The sequence below is a fragment of the Eulemur rufifrons genome, chromosome 25 (genome assembly GCF_041146395.1).
Source record: "Eulemur rufifrons isolate Redbay chromosome 25, OSU_ERuf_1, whole genome shotgun sequence".
NCBI lineage: Eukaryota > Metazoa > Chordata > Mammalia > Primates > Lemuridae > Eulemur > Eulemur rufifrons.
The window spans coordinates 6,654,360-6,674,903 of record NC_091007.1 but is presented as its reverse complement, the minus strand read 5'-3'; the positions used below and the strand labels follow the sequence as shown (position 1 = coordinate 6,674,903).

The 20,544-nt window shown below is 36.3% G+C and overlaps 1 protein-coding gene across 16 annotated transcripts in view; it reads left to right on the top strand.

Moving 5' to 3' along the window:
• PARD3 (par-3 family cell polarity regulator) overlaps positions 1 to 20,544 on the top strand; it is a 565,900-nt gene that overhangs the window by 313,723 nt on the left and 231,633 nt on the right. For all 16 annotated transcript variants that reach the window (XM_069458878.1, XM_069458879.1, XM_069458877.1 and 13 more), the window contains 4 exons: positions 11,529 to 11,654; positions 12,734 to 13,116; positions 17,010 to 17,149; positions 19,545 to 19,673. In XM_069458878.1, the coding sequence (XP_069314979.1) occupies positions 11,529 to 11,654; positions 12,734 to 13,116; positions 17,010 to 17,149; positions 19,545 to 19,673 (778 nt within the window). The remainder of the gene's footprint in view (positions 1 to 11,528; positions 11,655 to 12,733; positions 13,117 to 17,009; positions 17,150 to 19,544; positions 19,674 to 20,544) is intronic.

Genomic DNA, 20,544 nt, shown 5'->3' with positions numbered 1-20,544 from the left:
TTTTTGGTTTTAATATATTCAGATAATATGAATTGACTTTGCAAGTAATGCTTGGCAGCCTCTGTCGTAGACAAGTGAAGTGCTCTGCGTCTCTCCCCAGAAGCCTGAACCTCCGAGTGTTTAACTTGTTGAAGTTCAATCACATCTTCTCTTACTTGCCCTCAAATGATGGGCTGAGAAAATATATTTATGAACTGTTTGTTTCGCTTCTTAATGTTGAACTCTTCTGGGTGGGTGTAGTGGCTCACTCCTGTAGTCCCAGCTACTCGGGAGGCTGAGCTGGGAGGATTGCTTGAGCCCAGGAGTTCAAGACCAGCCTGGGGCAATATCGAGACCTTGTCTCTAAAAAAAAAATAAAAAATAAAAAAAACAACTTATCCAGGTGTGGCGGTGCGCACCTATGGTCCCAGCTACTGAAGAGGCCAAGACAAGGAGGATCACTTGAGCCCAGGAATTTGAGGCTGCAGTGAGCTATGATGATGCCACTGCACTCCAGTCTGGGCAACAGAGCAAGACCCTGTCTCAAAGAGAAAGAAAAAACTTTTTTGAAATTCTTCTTTTATTTTCTGTTTACTTTTCTTTTTTTAATTTTAACTTTCTTTAATGGGGAGAGGAATGGGAGAAGGTGGAAAGTGGCCTTAGACCAGTGACTGAGACCTTAGAACTTAGTTGAAACTATTATCAAGGAATTATGGGCATCTACTGTGTTATGAAAGACACATATGTGTGACTGAACTGACTCTTATTTACTTAATCAAGACAGGGTCTTGCTTTGTTGCCTAGGCTAGAATGCAGTGGCATCGTCATAGCTCACTGCAACCTCAAACTCCCGGGCTGGAGCAATCTTCCTGCCTCAGCCCCGCAAGTAGCTGGTATGACAGGCAGGTGCTACCACACCCGCCTAAGATTTTTTGTTTTTTTGTAGAGATGGGGTCTCGCTGTGTTGCTCAGGCTGGTCTCGAACTCCTGGGCTCAAGCGATCCTACTGTCTCAGCCTCCCGAAGTGCTGGGATTGATTCTAGGGGTGAGCTACCGTGTCTGGCCTGCATTTTATTTTTTAAAATGAGCATTTGAGCAGTTGTACTACTTTGTTATATGTTGTCAACTGTTGTGAGTCCAGATTTCCTCTCTTTGGTAAAGCACCTGGCTTATGCAATGTCTAGAAGCTGAGACGTTGATTTCCTTAGCACTCTGCTGGAATATGAGGCTTGAACGTTAGTCCTATATTTAAGGTGTGAAATTAACCTTGAATTTTCAGGTGGTGTTACATTTACAGAGTTGTGGCTGCTTTCACTTTTTTGCTTTCTTTGTTAATTTTTATACTCTGGAGAAGCATTAAAATTTCTTCAAAGAATTTTCACTTAAATGATACTAGTTGCTTTCAAAGTGGCCCTTGTCTTTTTATATTCTTTTAAAAAATACAATTTAAAATGATCTCAAAAGTTAAATCATATTTTCACTTCTTTCATGAGTAGGAAAGAAAAGGTCAGGTAAAATGCATGGATTATAGCTTTCCAGTATATATGCGCCTTAAACTGCCTGTGAAACATAGCTCTTCACAAATGAGATTTAATTGTGTATGCACCAGCTTTGAACCAGTATTGCAGTGACAAACAAGTTATTTTCTGTCACTTGGTAGGTATTTCCTACGTCAGTGTGAAAGAATATTAGGATAAAGTAGATGAAAAGATGAACGCAAAAGAAGAATAAATTATTAAAATTAACCTACTAGCTAAATTAATTCAAAGGAAGACATTTCACAAAATCCAGCACTGTTGCTGGGTTACCGTGGCATTTAGTTTTGATAAACCAAACACATGCAAGTACCCCTTGCAGAACTAGACGTTGTTTTACAGACAACTCATTTTTAGTCCCTATTCATGTGGCACTGAAGAAAATGGTGCAGTTTCCCTATATAAAGGGCAAAGAGATTTAAGAGAAACAGATTCTTTATAAACCTTTTTGGGCATTATCAGTTTTCATATGGGAATAAACAGAAGTAGTTTGTTTTTATCCAGCACTTGTGTTGCGTCTTTACGCTCTCTCATGGACTTAGGATATGAGTCACGGTTCTTCAGAGTTGGGCTAATGGAGGGAGAGAACAGGAAGGTGGGCTGCTCAGACTCATAGATACCGATCTTCAGGAGCCCAAGACACCCACCTTCCTTGTCCTCAGACACGCTCGGAGGTGGGTTCTTCTCATTCACTTAGAAAGCCTGGTAAGCACTTTGCGATAATTCCTGCTTTAGATGCTAGGAGACAAAAATGAACAGGACATGGTCTTCCTCCAGGGATTTGCAGTCGAGACGGAGTGATAGCTGAGAAATCACACTATTGTAATTAGGTGATAAATGTTGATACAGTTGTATAATAGGTGCTCTGTTGTAGGAGCCGATAGAGGAAGAATGATCCGAATTAGGTAACTGAAGCTGGCTTGTTGGGAAAGATGATTTTAAATGTGATGACAGCTTATAACGAGAACTGCATCCACTCCATGGTGGTTTGTGCAAGGGCAAATTAAGCAATGCAGTATAGCAGAAAGGAAGAAGTTAAGTGCAATCGTGAAGAAATTGCACATATATCTAGTGGGAATACCAAAATACATACATATTCATGGTGTGTAAGTTGAAATTTCCAAGAATAACTTCCCTGGTACTTGGGTCTTCTCAATTTTGGAGGTATAACTAATTAAATAACACTCACTGAATACTTTATAAAAGTGACAAATACATGTCAGTATTGCCTTCCTATTTAAAATTTCAAAGGCAAAGAATGTAAGGAACAATGAAAATGGAAATTGTACGTTGTGAAGAGGAGGAACACAACCCACACTACCTGACATATCATACTTAATTAAGGAAAATAGTAATTTAAGGACAGGCATAATGGCTCATGCCTATAATCCCAGCATGTCGGGAGGCTGAAGTGGGAAGATAGCTTGAGGCCAGCAGTTTGAGGCCGGCCTGGGCAACATAGGGAGACCCTGTCTCTTCAAAAATAAGTAAATGAATGAATAAATAATAATAATAAAAAAAAGAAAATAGTAATTTAAACTTGTAAAGTCAATGATAGAGAAAATTTTAAAGCCACTCAGGTATTATTGCGGCCTAATGTAGAATGAAGTTTTGTTAAATAACAATCTTGCCAGGCTTATTTCACAAAGGCTATTTTCCAGAGTAGGTTGAGTGTTGTTTCTTGATCAGAGGCATTAATGACAATGAGCTCATCTCCCACCCGCTGCCTTGGATGTCCAAATCCTCGTACCTAGAAACCGAGACACATGGGTGTGGAGACAGTTTTATCTTCCCTTTGATACTGTTTTTCTTTAGTTGTCGTCTTGTTCAGAAACAAAGTTGACCGATTCCCATCCAGAACGATTCATTCACAGTTTTGTTCCCTTGAAATCAATTTTTACTTTACACATCTCATTTCATTTCTTCCTGATGTAAATGGCAAACATAACCTCCTTATTTAAACCACAAATGCTACCTATTTTCAGGAAGGTTAAGCCAAATAATTGCGATTTCCTTTGACAGGAGAACCGCGTTTTATTTATATATATATATATATATATATATATATGTGTTTTTATATTTCTAGGACCTACCGAGAGGTAGGTAAAGCTTACTCAACAGAGGGACAGATGAGCCCCTGACTATCCATGTTAGCCCCAGCATTACTGTTTTAAAAATGAAACAGCAGTGCTAATATCCTGGCCTTGATTGTGGTTTAATAAGTTTCCTGAGACTTTCTAATGACACAGAAATATGATTATGATTGTGATATAATGTTAAGTATATAAAAAGATATAAAATTCTATACTGAAGGTAGGGGCTGGACCTATGAAATAAGATTTTGTATTGGCTTTAAAGGAGCTTCAAGTGTAATGGAGAAATGTGAATAAAGAGAGGCATGCTGTGTGGCACAGGGACTTGGAGATAGTAGGAAAGTTGGCTCCTGTGGGAAACCCTCCGGGAAGCAGTTGAACTTGATCCATTCTTTGAAGGAAATACGGGACTTACCCTGTGATGCTGTCTAGAAAGAGTCATTCCATGGAGACAGTATATGAAAGGAAGATGCTACATCAAATGTACATGATTTGGTGGGAAATAATGGGTGAATTACTTGAATCAGAATGTATTGGAAGATAGCACTGGAGAGATTTTCAGAAAGTACTTTATGAACGGCCTACTGGTCCAGGGTCAGGAATTGGACTTGATTTAGTAAATAATGGGAGAATTGCTAAAGGTTGTCAAGAAACTAGATTGTGTTATTTTTTAAATTACTGGTATTCTTACGTGGACTCCACGCTCTAAATTAGAGTAGATATTTCACATTTTTTCCCATATGAAAAACAAGTGTGGCTAAAACATGTTCTTGGTAAAGCACAGTTTGCGTCTCTGCCTCTTTGCTATAAGGGCCATTTCCTGTTTATATGTTTGCATCTTTATTCTTAAATCTGTGGAACTTAAATTTGCTTTCACATTATTTATGCAAATAATAATTGTGTGTTTGTTTTATTTAAATACTTTTTTTTTGAAGATCTAGTATTTACTAGTTAGCATTATTGGTATCTAGTTATCATTCTTGGTATCTAGTTACCATTCTTGGTTACCATTCTTCGGATATATCTCAGGTTAGGGATTGGCAACCTTTCTGTAAAGGGTCAGTCAGTATTTCGAGCATTATGGGCCAGCAGGGCTTTATTGCAGCTATTCAGCTCTGCTGTTGTAGCATAAAAGCACCCCTTGGTGATACAGAAACAAATGGGCGTGGCTGTGTTCCAGCAAAGCTCTGTTTACAATAACAGGTTGATTTGACTCACAGACTGCAGGTGGCCAACCCCTGCCCTAGGGAACTAAACCGATAGTCCCCCCTGCCATCATGGGGTTTCTGTTCTGGCATTTTTCACGTCTAAAACTCTTTCATCTCTGTTTTCTACTCATTTTGGGGGGCAAGGGGAATAGAGTCTACACTTTTAAATTTCCACTTATTGTTTGATAAGAAACTCTCTTTTACTGTAACTACTTATTATTAAAACTAATTATTAAATACTTCCCACCAATTCACACCCCTGAGTCTCAGGAATTTCCAAGAAGGAGGAAAATAGAAATAAACGAACAAACCCATTTACCATCCTCCAGTGCATAATAATGTACTCACAGAACTCTCCTTCTTAACATGTGACTTTCAATCATAAGTCTTCCAGAAAAATCTGAAGTCTCACCTAGCTAGGAAGTCAGGCCCTGGTAAGATGGTGTGCGGGGCAGGACCTGTGCTACTGGCTTCCGCAGGCAAATGCCCTATTCATTAATTTCTTCTCAACTTACTGTTTACAGATACACCATCATTTGGTTTGTCATATTAACTTTTATTTTTATCCCAAATTATTTTTCTCAACCATTTTTCTTAAGTTTAGTATTGGGCATATGAGGTGAAATGTCAACACCCTTTGGAAAAAGCTTTTTAATTGTTAAAGTTTCTTTTCATGATTGTTCCCCCCTCTAGATTTATTGGCTTACTTGTGTTAGTGTCCGTAAATATCATCATCTAAGCTGAAAAAAATCATGACCCTGAGAGAATATTTTGTAATACTTAGGGTTTTTGAGTTGAAATCAAAGTGACCCTATTGAAAGATACATTAATATTTTCATGTTATATTATTTTTTGTATTCTATAAGTATGTAGTCTATATTAATCTGAATATAGATTAGTTAGAAAATTGCTGAAATGTAAATATATTTTCTGCAACCTGGAGGTATAGTTTGAATAATTTTCCTCTCAAAGGTAAACTAAGGTTTCTCTGTCTATGTAGACTAGTAGGCAGACATCTTTGGACGATCTTGAGACATAACGTATTCAGCCATTTACTTATTCAAGCAAAATCTGAGCTTGGCTCTCCCCTCAACTAAGATTTGCATGGTTTTAATTATTGTTCAATGAACCCTTAGTTCATCTAACTTGTACTTGATCACTTAGTGTTCTATAACGCATCCAAAACAAAAGTTCATTTTCCCTCCAGAATTGCTGGTTAGAAATTTTGTGTTCTCTTTTTCCTACTGACTTCATCATATGTTAGATCCTCCTGTTATTGGCAGAGGGTTGTCAGGTGGTCCATGCTACCTGGGGTGGAGCCTGGCTCTAACTTTTTACTAAGTGTGGCCTTGAGCAAATCAATTTCGCTTAGCTCCAGTCCTTACATCTGGGGCATAGGAATCATGACTTTTGTATGGTTTCGATAAGGAAACGCGTGTAAGTCATTTAGCAAGGAGCTTGGCAGTGGCAGCTGTTAAGAATGGTGTAAATCATGAGAATGTATTTTCAACTTGTCTTATGTGCTTTAAATTTCCCTGCGGTGTTTCTTGGTATTCCAGTTGTCTAGGTAGGTAGTGATTAGTTGGCACAATCAGGGAAAAATCATGAATCTGAGATAAAGTATACTATTATAAATTTGAGAATCCCAATCCACACTTCTTTAGTTAACTGGCTACATATGCCAATGAAGAATTGCAGTCAATTCGAACGTCATGGAACTAGCTCAGAATAAATATACTATTGAACTTTGCTGAATTTTAATTACTTTTGAAAGAAACAGTTTATTTACTGACTCAATAGTGTTTTGTCTGAAAATTTTTAATTGTGCATTCTCAACTGCAGACTCATTTGTTATAATAAAGGACCATAATATATGCATCTGTATTAGAAGAGTTGTATGTTACGTTTGGATAAATCATGTTTCTTTAAATGTATTGATACGGTGTCTGTCATTTCTGCTCCAATATGACTGAATTCTCCATTTCTCTTCACCTTTTCTTGGCCTGTTCATCTCACCCATTACAGTGTTGTGTTTTGTTTTTTTAAAATCAAGGTTTTTATTTTAGCTCGGAATTCCTTTCAACTTTCTTCTGTTGGCTTTCCCTGTGTCAATGGCCGTGATTCTCAGGGATCACGTAGGTAATTCCTGGCCCCCCATGTGTAGCACTCAGGGAGGTGAGAGGTTCCTGTTCATGGGACACCATTCTGTCCATTCATGCTCTGCCTTCTCTGCAGTTGTGGTGTTTACACTGTGTCAGCTTTTATTAAGATGAATTATGATCATTTCCATACAGCTGGGTGGCAGTTGTGGTAGTTTACATTATCAAAGCAAAACTCAGACTAACTCAGCCAATTTGGATGTCAATAAAACATTTGTTACTTATTTTCAGTTTTATCATTGGTTGTAATTTATACTTAGAATTGAAAATGTTAACATGTGTGACTGAGTTTGTTTTAATTAAGTGTATAATTAGGCTAATGAACCTTGTAAAAATGTAGTGGTGCAATCCTTAATATAATCTAAGCAGTTAAATTTCTAATTATGCATCCAAAATCATGTACAAAGATGCCGCATTTCAATGGCTTGCTTTCTGCAACTGTTTCCTTCCTTGCCTTTTTTTTTTTTAAGAAACATTGTTAAAATACTACGAGGAATGTCTTGAAAGAAATATGTGTCATTGCATTTTTTAGTATCAGCAAAATTATTCAGAGGTGAGATTTGTGTGTGATGGACATAGTATTTTCTTTCTTTTTTCTTTTTTAAATTTTGAAAAAGATATAAGAAACATTGGAAGAAGAGTAGGTTTGAGGATGTTTTAGATTGACCAGAAAAAAATCCATTTGCTTCAAAATCAGATGAGCCAAGTTGGGTTTATATCAGATTCATAAAGAAGATAGAAGAGGTTCTAAACCTAAACCTTGCTGTTTCTTCATAAATGTGGCCCACCCATTAATAAATGCATCAAGCCTTTTATCCTAGCATAGCCAGTCCGGGGTTGTTCTGCTCCTGAATAATTTCCCAGAGCTCACCTCTTTCCCTTTTCCTTCCCCCTCCCTTTTTAGTTTTTGCAAAGTCATTTTTTCTTCTGATAGAACATGGTTGCCCCAGTCAGGAATTCTGGTCCTAGCTACCCAGAAGAAAAGCTGTTCTCTGTCCCAGCACTCTGACACGCCGAAATGTTCAGAACTTCGTTGGCTTTAATTAGTTTCTCTGATACAAATGTTGCAGGAGCCAAAATACCGTAGGTAGTGAATCCTTTGTTACTCTAGAACAAATTCTAGTTGCTGGCTGAGTTTGCAAAATATGGTCCTAAGTTTTCCTGTTTAACTATATGATTAATATTTGATACAGCTTTAAATTGAAAATGGGAGGTATGGAAATATATCTGCTTACGCACACACATTTTTCAGGAAGGTGGAAGTGTCTGTTAGCTACTACTTCCCATTGATTTCCTCCCGAAGTTCTTTTCATTCTCAACTGTTACCAGTTCAATTTTCTTGTGAAGTTGGGGTTTTTTTTTGATCATTCCCATTTCTTTTGTAATCATCTTCACCTAGTGGAGCAAATGAGATAATTTTGCAGATTGTACCACTTTACTTTTAAATTAATCCATTCTTTTTGAGAGAATGATTCTAATAGTGTGGTTAAGTACTTAGAAATCAGCACGCTACTAACTTCACCTTAATTCAGTCTGTTCCCTTGATTCCCCGATCACTCGCTGTGTCAGTCGGGGTGAAGTTCTTCCTCTTCTGCACTTTTCCCCCCAACCCTCCTCCAAATCAAGTCTCTAGTACTGAATAAAAGGATTCTGAGATTTTTCTTGACTATTTTAACAATGTTGGTTGCTAAAGCCTCTACGAATAAACTTCCATTATATTTCCTGTGAGTGTGATAGTGTATTTACGATTTGTACCATTTTTACTGTATGTTAGGATTATTGATGCATTGGCCATAGATGAGGACTTAGAAAGATAACCTTTCAATAACTGAAACACAGCATTCTTTTTTACTTTGGGTGATTATTTTAGAATGATTACCAGGGGGAGACGAAAAAGTAGGTTTCAAAAAGACAAATGATATGGATATAAATCCATTCACCTAGTTTATCTGAAAAATTATTGATGTCACTTGTAGAATTAAAGTACAGATTTCTAAGTTATACTATTTTAAACTCTCATAAATACTGAAGACTTCTGTAGAAGGTAAATGTACAAATTTAAGCAACTGATCAGTGCTAATTAACTGCGAAGTAGTTTCCATTAAACAGTCTGTGTATATATTTTTCTAACAATTTTCGGTTGGCTATTTTTGTTGACACAATTTCAGAATACGTAAAGACATACTAATAGTCACTTTAGATCGCAGAAATTTTATAACCACAGTGAAGTTTTGCTTGTGATTTCACCAATTAAAAACTAATTAACCGGAGTGAGTCTTGGTGTAGGGCATATTTTTATTGCAAGGACATGATGGATGTACTTTAAAAAAGTGTTGCTGATCTATACAGGTAGCTTTTAGCGGCAAATGTGCCACCACATGGTGGTTCTGTTAGGATGACCTGTACGGGACTGAGACATCTTCTCCTCCTTTCCTTCTTTTATGTGGCTGTCTTGAAGGTGAATTGGCCAAGTATCTTCAAGTTCCACTGGTTTCAATAACTGATTTAATTTGACTTATTAATTTCCCCCGTTCATCAGAATCGTGGATATAACTTAATTTGATTCCTCTGATTGAACTCTTTGTTCAGTTGTAGATAGAAACTTTAACAATAGGGAACCCTAAGGAGATAAATTGTGGACGTGATCACATCTAAACAAATAACTTAATTCCTGGGTGGCATATTATGGAATCTTTTTCTTCTCAAAATGGACTGAGGTGGTGGTAGTGAGGTTGCTCATGCACCTAAATCACTGTACTTTATTTTTACCTTTGAGTGTAGAGAATTTTACATATTTACTTACTGCCAGTATATAACGATCAGTAACTAAAAATTACGTACATAATATTTTTAGACTCTTACATTTGTAGGTGCTGATTGTCAGCTGGTAAAATCACAAAACATAATTGAAATAGTATATTCTCATTCTTGAGAGTGAGTAGACTTGACCCTCGTATAATGCCTAGTTATTATATTTAATAATATAAACTAGAACGAACTTAATCAGTGACTTCATAAATATTCATATAAGAAACAAAGTTGCACTGCAAAATAACAAGTGAAATAGGAATTTCACTTCAATTTAATTCATTTCAGCTTAATCATATCTTTAGCATAAATGATACCTTCATGAAAAAAAAGGATGTGAATCAAAATTCTGTTCACTCATATTCTGTTTCGCAAAAAGCTTATTAGAAATACGAGACTTGTTTGCCTTAGCTAAACCTAATCATCCATTCATTCAGTTGTCATTTATCAAGACCTTACTACTAGCTAAGTGCTTGGGCAGCTGAATCCCATCTTCTGTCTTCTAGGCGCTTAGAATGCAATAGTAGAGATAAGCTATGTATATAATAGAAGAATGAGATAAACGCCCATAGAACATGTGCAACAATTACTTTAAAAGTTTAGAAGAGGACGCTGTCTATTTAGGTATATTTCTTCTGGGAAGCATTTCCAGGAAACTGCAAGTCGTAATTTTCTTGAAAAATATATACAGACAATAGGAAATTATGGTGTCTCCAATTTTAATATACATAGGAGTCTCAATTTTAGTATTTCTATAGACATTTTTGAGTCTCTTTATTAGGATAATGAAAGAAAATGCAAACTTTGGAAGTGCCAAAAAATAAGTTCATGTAAGAATTTTACCATGATCATGATAGAAAATTTGTGTCGACTATCAGGTAAATAATGTCAAGACTTGTATTGCTTATACTGTGGTTGTAGAAAGGATTTACTTACTTGTCCCAGTATCTATAGAGCGTCCTGTCAGTTAAGAAGTTAGTGTTCTCTGGCCAAGTACACCAGTGATTTTTACTTTTTTTCTCCATCTGGGTTTCTTAGAGTTCGTTCAAACTTGTCTTTCCACCTGGAGATTGAGTATGCATGTGGGTGAGATGAATGTTGACCAGAATTAATCAGACCTCTCACTGACTTTCTCCTGTTTTTCTTCAAATGCAGATACTGGCAACAAATAACTTACTTTTGAAAGACCTAACAGGTTTTGAAATTCAGAATATTAGGCACTATGAAATTCAAATGCTAAAGCACAGAAACTATTCTATTTCTGAAATCTTTGCTATTATCCTTCTCAAACCTATAGTGCAATGAGATTAGCTTTTCCTCATTACCTTAACTTTCACAGAAAGACGGGGTGCAGTCAGTGGTGTACTAGCTGACTTCAAACAGAAAACCGCACGAGCCATTCATAAATCCGTGCTCATCCGTGCTCCACAGTGCAATACCCACTGAACCATTAGGCAGGCTCTGTTTGGAGCATTTTTCAACATAGAGAAAAAACAGTGTGGTTTGTTCTAAAAACAATACTGATGAGCCAGAAAATGATTTCTTATATTTATTGAAAGGATCCATTTCTACACGTCATTTAAATTGTTGTGATTTTGTCTGGGTAGTGTTTTAAAGTGTGTTAATAGCGATTTAATGCACTCGTCTATAAGGAAGTCTTTGTAAATATGTCCGCACTAAAGCACTAGGGTAGTGTGCACGTTGGAAATATTACGTGTGTAATCATTTGCATTCTTAATGTTCCAGAACCCTGGGGTTATTAGTAAAACGATTGGAGAAAGGTGGTAAAGCTGAACAGGAAAACCTTTTTCACGAGAACGATTGCATTGTCAGGATTAATGATGGCGACCTTCGAAATAGAAGATTTGAGCAGTAAGTGTGCTTCCTGCGCTTCCGTCCTCTCGTGCTTTAGGCGTGACAGAGTGCAGTCAATTGAAATGATCTCACTGTTTATACTGGAGAGGAGGTATTTTCTGCCATTATCTAGCTTTTAAAAATTTAATCAAACTCAGAGTAATTACTGCCATTAGACTATATTTCAACGTGTCCTCTCTCTGAGTGATCAGGCTCTTTTTAAAATATCATGGGTTTACAAATTTGCTGGTTCCTCACCTTTTGGAAGATTGACAGGTGGTCTCGTTTTTATCATACTTCACCTCCCATTTCCAACCTTGTTGCACACAGTGTCTCTAAGTACACATAAATGGAAAAACTCCTTTGAGCCACAATATCGTGTCGTGCGAATATTTCCTTTACCCTGATTCAAGCCCTTGTGCAATGATTGGGAAAAAAAAAAAAAAAAAGTTGGGCGGGTCCTATTAGACAAGGCAGGAGTGAGCAGAACTCTTGAGAACTTGGAGTGAGGCTTGACCAGGAAAGCAGCTTGAGGTGGAGCTGCCTCTTGGCCTTGTCACGCTGCAGCACTGGGACCCACACGGTTTAAATTATTGGGGCTGCATTGCTGTTCTTGGGATTTTTGTATACACTGACTTAAATTAATAAGTCATGGATAGTTATTTGCTTCCTATATTTATGAAGATATTTCTTTGAAAACTCAAATGGTCCCGTTTTAAGGAAATATTTTATAATGTTCACAAGTTGTATTCGATACTGTCATAGAGAGAAAGTTACATTTGAATTCTATTGCTATTGAAATTATAATACCTTTGTTATACCTAAAATAGTTGTTCAATGATTTACAATTGAGAGGACAGTTGCAGATAATTTTGCTGTTTTTCTTTAGGGAATGAGAAATTTATATTTGGAGATACAGCGATGCTTGTGTATCAGAGCTTGCAAACTTGAGTGATAAATGGGTTATTAGAATTTTGCTTTTCAGTTTCAACAGTCTGTCAGTTCTTATTGCTTAATTAGTATACTTAATTAAGCTCATAATATCTTCTAGTCTGCCAGTCTTAATTTGCTAATTTTCCATTCTTTCTCAAACCCAGAGCACAACATATGTTTCGCCAAGCCATGCGTACACCCATCATTTGGTTCCATGTGGTTCCTGCAGCAAAGAAAGAGCAGTATGAACAACTATCGCAAAGTGAGAAGAACAATTACTACCCAGGTTGCTTCGGCCCCGACAGCCAGTATATCGACAGCAGGAGTGTGAACAGCGCGGGGCTTCACGGGGTGCAGAGAGCACCCAGATTGAATCACCCGCCCGAGCAGCTAGACCCTCACCCACGACTACCTCACAGCGCGCACCCCTCCGGAAAGCCGCCGTCAGCGCCAGCCCTAGCACCCCACAATGTATTTAGCACGAATGTAAGCAGCGGTTATAACACCAAAAAAGTAGGCAAGAGGCTTAATATCCAGCTTAAGAAAGGTACGACCTGTCTTCTTTAACCGAAAGCACCCTAAATTTTATTCCATTATTGTGTGAAAGAACTGATAGAGAGACTTTTGTTTAAAAATGACTTGCTTTTTAACATATTTAAAATTGTATTTTTTATGCTTTTCAGATTCATTTTGCTCTATCGAATTCAAAGCATGAAAGTTCAAAGAACATGACCTTAAAATATAAGTCTATGAGAAGAAGGTAGCAGTTACTACTGCTGTAAAATTTTTGATTATGAATGAAAATGGTTTCAGGACATGACTGTGAAACCCAAAACAATAGTGAGGGTTTAACTGTTTTGAGTCACCCACTTGCTGTCCAAATACAGCCCTCAAAGAGGACTTGGTGGGTTGTCAGCTTCAACCCCAGTGTTTTGGTGACATGGAGTGGCCAGTCCACTTGAGGCTGTCAGTGGTTCGTGGTGGGTTACAGAGAAGCCAGGCCCTTGGCCCCTGTCTCTTGCTTTCTCATAATGCTACATTGTTGCCATTAAGGTGATGTGGGAAGTCATAATGGGCGTTGCTAATTCTTCATACACTTTGTATCAGTTTGTTTATTGAGGTAGCCTCTTCCTGGTGATGGTAGATCCGTGTGTATAGGGAACATGCATTTCTGGTTTTCCTTCAGCTCAGCTGAGATCTGGACTTGACTTTCTGATTTTCACTTGGTGCCCCCTCCAGGCACTGAGATAGACTTTTGCTGTTGGTCGTCAGTTTTAGCTGAGCATTTCAAGATATTTTTAAATCAGGTCTTTCAAAATGGTGTCATTATGTAGAATATACCTCTTTTTATAACCCCAAACAACTCCTACAGTTGGATGGACGTGAATCCAAGAGAGGTGCATTATTTGCTCACGTCCCAGGGCTGTTGGCAGCAGATTCTTACTGGACTGTTTTCCATATCCTGATACTCAGACCATTCTTCTTCCCATTTGGGGTAGTGTTAACAAGGTTGTAAACTCTGAGACTGCCGTTTCCTTTCTAAATCATATTTTTGCGTTGAACTTTATGTGAACCACAAGTTCCTTATTTCTGGTTGCTGCCTTTTAAGCTCCAGATACTTGGTTGACACGATCAGGAGTTGACAGCTTGCCTCCTCGCACACACGAGGGCACATCAGCACAAACCCCTTCAGTTCTGTCAATTCCTAAATGAGGGAAATATCTGATCTTCTTTTTTCCTTTTTCGCTACTCAAATGACAGGCCCTTTTTTTTTTTTTTTTTTTTTTTAGCAAAATCATATCAAGAACCGCAGATAGAGTTGTGTTAAAAAATAAAATTTTGCTTGGGCTCTTTCAGCAAAGGTACAGTCCTTAACTTGGCTATTGTCATGAAGAAATCAGTTCATAAGTATCTTTTCCCTTTTACATTGATACAGGGATATTCATGTAGTTAATTACAGCTTTTCATACAGTTGGTGTATTTAACAAGTTTTGATATAGTACTAACTTTTTTAACGAAGGGAAATTTTATTTGCCATTAAAAGAACCATTCTTTTGAATACAGATACTATTGTAATAGCATTTAGAAAGATGATTGCATTTATACAAGCTAATTTAGAAAGGCTATGCTTAATCACTGTAAGAAAAATGGAAATGGTGGTTTTCTTTTAAATACTATTCTGACCTTGAGTTATCTAAGTGATATAGAGTCCCATAGATCTATCTTGATTTTAATTGACTGTGAGAATGTATGACAAAAAGTGCATGCTGCCAATACTTATAAATAGTTTATATAACAAATAGTTTATATAACAAATATGTTTACCATAAATAAGATTGAAGAAGGGTGTTGTCTTTGATTAGGACTTAGTACGTATATTTTAATGATCATAAGAGAATTGAACAATTTTCACTGTAGTTAGTAGATAGTACTTTTTTTACCATCATTGTTATACTTAAGATTTTTAATGAAGTACATTAAAAACATAAACTTTAAATTCAGTGTAACATGAGCTAATGCGCTTTGAGTGACAGCAGTTCTTCAAAAACTGGGATCAGTAGTAATAAAAAGAAAAGAAGCCTTCAGGATAATGATTCTTTGGCATAATTTTGGGAACTATGTTATCTAAGAAGACAAAATAGAATAACCCAATGTACTTGCCTCCATAATTATGATTTCTTAATATTTATTGCCATTTTGGCATTGTCAAATACCCTGGTCTTTTGTAGAAATTAGCTTTTTAATAAAGTCTGAGGAGAAGGTCAGTAATCTGTTTCAGTCAGTGCAGAATGTTTTGTTGGCTTTGTTAAATGAAAATTGATATCTATTTATCTTTCTTTTTAAAGGTCATTGCCTGACCTTTTGGCTTACAGATTTAGGGGTTATTGCTGATATTTTAATAGTATTGAGGTTCACATAGCAGTATTTGTAGTTCATACAAATTAATATTGCAAAAGGAGAATAATTCAGAATTCTTTCTTAATAAATGTTATTGCAAATCATTAGAGTTCCATGAAAGCACAGAGACATGTGGAAATGTCCCAGAAGAGTAATTAGGAAAATTTCATATAGACAATATGCCATTCAAGTCTTCAGCACAGAAGAGTTAAGAAATTAGCAGTCTGGGCACATTGAAGTGACTTCAGACTAGAATGTTTTGTTTGATCTTGAGAATATTTATGGTAGGTTTTGACACCAATATGATTATTGAATGTTTTCTTCATTTCTGCTTTCTTTCTTTAACTTACATTTTTATTTTCCCATTTTTTATTCACTTACATTTTATACCTTTCATTATAGTTTTACACCGAGTGCTGTGCCAAATTAATGTATTCTTTTTCCGATTTTTTTTTTTTTACCTGTACAGATCTCTTTCCTTCCCATAATGAGCAAGTATTTGCCCTAATATTATTTTAACTGAAATGGTACCTAATATCTTAAGAAGTAACTTTTCTAAAAAAGCTTAGGTAGAAATTAATCATTATTCAGTGTTATAAAACTTCTGTGATTCATTAGAAATTTGTTATTATCTTCACATTCTTTTTCCCCTGGGCACCTTTTGGCTTATTGCATGTTGATTTTAGTGACATATAACCCCTTTTCTATGTTGTGTTGAGCTTGTAAGACTGCCTGTCAAGAAAGCTGCCAAAGAACTGAGAATTTAAATTGTATGCATCAGCAGAGTAATTTATAAATCCCTCATTAACCTTAGTACCTTAAACATGTGATGATCCTCAGATTTGGTAGCCATGATCTAAGATGGATTTTTCACTGAGCAATCTGCCTCATTTTTGGGGGGCAGGGGGAGAAATTTACATGATAAGATTTACGTGGATTAGAAGAGAACCAGGCAAAGATAATATGATTTGTCCTCTTAGTAAATTGCCATGAGTGATTATGGTTGGGGCAGTTTCCATCATCTGTATCTAGAAATACTTCTCATTTTGCTATTCCTTTTCCATCTCTGAACGTATTCTCTTCCCTTCTAATTTGGATACCATGCCATTATCACACAGTAATCCTTGAGTTTTGAGGCACCGTGGGTCTTAAAAGAATTTTTTTTTTTCCTTTCTTCATGTGGTGAATTTCATCCTCAAAGACTTTGCTTGATTTAAACACGTTTAGCAGGCATATTTTTTATTAACTTTCAACTGTCTGTCAGGTGCTTGCCATTTCTTCATAGATTAATGACGTTTCCTTAAGTAGGGGAGCAACCATTTAAACTTTCCATAAGTTTGTCTATTTTGAAAAATGTATTACAGCTTTTAAAGTAGTAGAAGAAATGGAGTCCATTGTGAAAGTTATACAATGTCAAGTTGAGGTAGAGAATAGTCACAAATCCTTTATGTACGATACATCTGTAAAATTTAAGATACCTCATTTTATTTACTTTTCTTTTCTTTTTCTTTTTTTTTTTTTTTAATCGTGTTGCATATGTAGGTACAGAAGGTTTGGGATTCAGCATCACTTCCCGAGATGTTACAATAGGGGGCACAGCTCCAATTTATGTGAAAAACATCCTCCCACGGGGGGCTGCCATTCAAGATGGCAGACTTAAGGCAGGGGACAGACTTATAGAGGTGAGTGGTATCCGTATGCAAGATGTTCCATAATTCTTGAAAATTCCATTTTCAAGAGTTATTTTTTAACATTTTCATAAAATATTCGATTACATATTAGCAGAAGTATGTGTCACAAAACAATGTATTTCTGTTTTACATTTTCTGTGTTACCTGATGAAAAATTGTCTTTTAGTTACAAATGTTTAGTTATTGAGACATTTTTTTGAGATCACATAGTATTTTGTCATTATATAAAAATGTCTTTAAGATTCTATTTCTAGATGGCTGTGTGGAAATGTTATCTACATTGTAATCAGAACAGACAAAGTAAATGAAAACAGTGTGTCTTGATGAGAGAGACAAGGAGATTTTGAGATGACAGCATTGAGAATGCACTGAGACGTAAGAGTCACATGTCAAGGAAAAAAAGCAGTTTTTGAAAAATTTTCTTTCAGTGCCTCATAAGTTTTGGTTCATTGGTGTTTGAGGCTATCTTGGAAATACATAAATATCAAGAATTTCTGTTTATGTGAAGATTTGTGCATATAGGATAAAAAGGAGGGAAAGATTGAGTAAAAGCATACTTTATTAGCTATTTTTCTTAATTTTTTTCAGAAAGCATAAACTATGTTCTTATTAGCACATACTGTATTTCCTAATTATTAACTAGTATTCAAATAGTCATGTTCAAGTTAACTTTTCCCATTTTTTTCCTTTCAGTTTCATATCTGGTTTTGAGCTATCCAGATTTCTTGAAAAGGAGGGGAACAAAAGAATAGCTTCTGTATTTTTTTCCATGTCTACATTTTGGGCCTTAGATGTCTTAAATCTTCGTCCCTCCCTTTTTGTGCTTTGTGTGTGACAACATTTATAAAGAGGCACGGATAGAGGCTAAATAAGAGGAAAGGTTTGAGTACCAGTTATGTTTAGGGTGTTGTTTCCAAAACAACAAGTATATTTCACTTGTCCTGGGAATGTAAATTGAGTAGTGTTAGCCCAGCTTTGCAGCTATATCTTGTTTTATTAATATTTTGTAAGAGTCTCAGCTGGGACTTGAACCCGGTCCTCTTAGCTTCTACATTTAAACAAAGTCTGTCTGTTCTGCCTGCCTCCCTCCTTCCCTCTTTCTTCCTAAAGATAATCACTTAATTTTTTAGTCACTTTTTTCTTTTATCACCTAATTGCTTTACTTCCAACACATCCCAGCGACCTTTATTTTCCTTTTTTTTGAGAAATGGGAATGACCTGCGCCTTGTCTGTCCTCAGAGTTTAGGTTTTATTACAGCTGTCAGCTGTGTCCTAGAACGGAAACTTCGCTTTTGCGTGTTTTAAACCCAACCTTCTAGTATCTGTAGTTGGAGCTAGACAGTATCAACAACTCCGTGGGCAGTTTTTCTCAGTGTCTGGATGTTGGGAATCATACAAAAATAAAATAAAATAAAATAAAATAAAATAAAATAAAATATCAGGTGTCTAACTTTTTTTGTCTTTGTCTTCTTTCAGAATTTTTTTTTACTTTCTTTGATCCTGTTACCTATTTCCTGCAATCCCACAAAGTAGTACTTTGAGCTATATAAGATTGTTTTAGCAGAAGGGGAACCGTTCCAAAACATATTTTCCCCAACCACAGAAAAATTTTAATATTACAATTTAAGTAATATACTTATTGGCCTAGGACAAAATGTTATTTTTGTCTAAAGAGAAAATTACAGAATGCTTTTTAAAAAGGAGTTTATGCTGTCATTTCTTCTAAATACATTGTGCTTTTTGATAGCGATGTTATACTTCTTATGAGATAAAACGATGAGATTCTCTAAGAACAGGTTGTTTCAAATCTTTTTCCTGCTGAATTCTCTTCTAACTGAAGAAATTTGAAGTGAAATATTGCTTCCCCTCCAAAAATGTTATTTTCTAGTGATCCTTTTTTATTGCTTACGTTTTAGGGATAAAAAGTTTTCTCCCTATTTGTAAGTAAAATGTTGTTGATTATGAAAGTATTTTATGCCAAGATATTTTTGGTGTGTTTTTATTACCCCTTATGAAGAGCAAGGTCTTTTTATTTTTGTATATGAAAACATGAGGGCCATCAAAATATCTCAGTTCAAAACCAGCAAGTTGTGTAACTTGACATTTTAGATATAATTGTTTATTACTTGTTACTTATTAATGCCCCTGTGGTTGTAGCTTTGGTTTATTGATGAGCACTAAAAGACTGGCCACTTCCTCTCTTACTTCTAGATGTCTGGTCTGAGTTTCTTCATTAGCCACAAGACCTTAGTGGTTACCAAGTCATGGCAGAATATTGCTTGACAGGAGTTATGTTCCATGGCAGATAGGGGCAGTCCTGGAATGTGTTTTTTTTTCTTCTGTTGTTTGCACAGGATGGCAGCTGAAAACTTTTTATTTGTTTTAGGTAAATGGAGTGGATTTAGCAGGCAAATCCCAAGAGGAGGTTGTTTCGCTGCTGAGAAGCACCAAGATGGAAGGAACCGTGAGCCTTCTGGTCTTTCGCCAGGAAGACGCCTTCCACCCAAGGGAACTGGTGTGTAAATTTAGAGCACATGAAAGATTTCTAATGCTCAGGAGCCAGGGTCTGGGTTAGCTACTTGATGGCAGATGTTTATTGCAACATTTTCCAAAGAGTTTCTATATCTCATATTTCTTCTAACCCTAACTGGATACAAGCATGCTTTTCTCCAGTACACCCTTAGTATTAGAAATGGGTATCCACAGAAAGGAACGGAGGAGTGTTTAAACATCAGAGTATAGGGATATTTTCTGGGACATTGAGTGTTTATCACTGTACACTCTCAGATGGACTGACTGAACACAGAGACGTTGATGATCTCAGAACTGTCACTCCACAGGCTGTCGCTGAAAGCTTGCCATCTTTCCCACTACATGTGACAAATTTTCATATTTCAGATTTTTTTAGTACGTGTCGCTAAGCCAAATAAAGATGCTTGCTTACTGTTGTGTGAAAAAGAGTACCTTAAAAAAAAAAATATTATTGAAAACAAAAAGACCTAAGTGGCAATATGCCCCATGGCTATTGATTACAAATATAGGTGGCAATATTTGGGGTGGCATAAATGAAATGAAAAGGCATTTGTTTGCAACCTATCTGCTTCACTTTCTGTACATACATCAGTCTGCCTCTAACTATTAAACAGGGGCATTTCCATGGTATAGGTGTGAATAAAATATGTGTCTTGAATTTCCATAGTTTTGAATGGTTTTCTGCAAGAAGTGCTAGGGATTCATTTATATATAAAAGTGACATAATTGGAGGAGTTGCCTTTCTCTTTTGATGTGCTGAGGAAGTGTCTTATTTCAAGTACAAGTGGTATTTTAAATATTTCAAAACAGAGTCTACTTGGATCGTCTTAGAATATACAACATCTCTTTTAGCT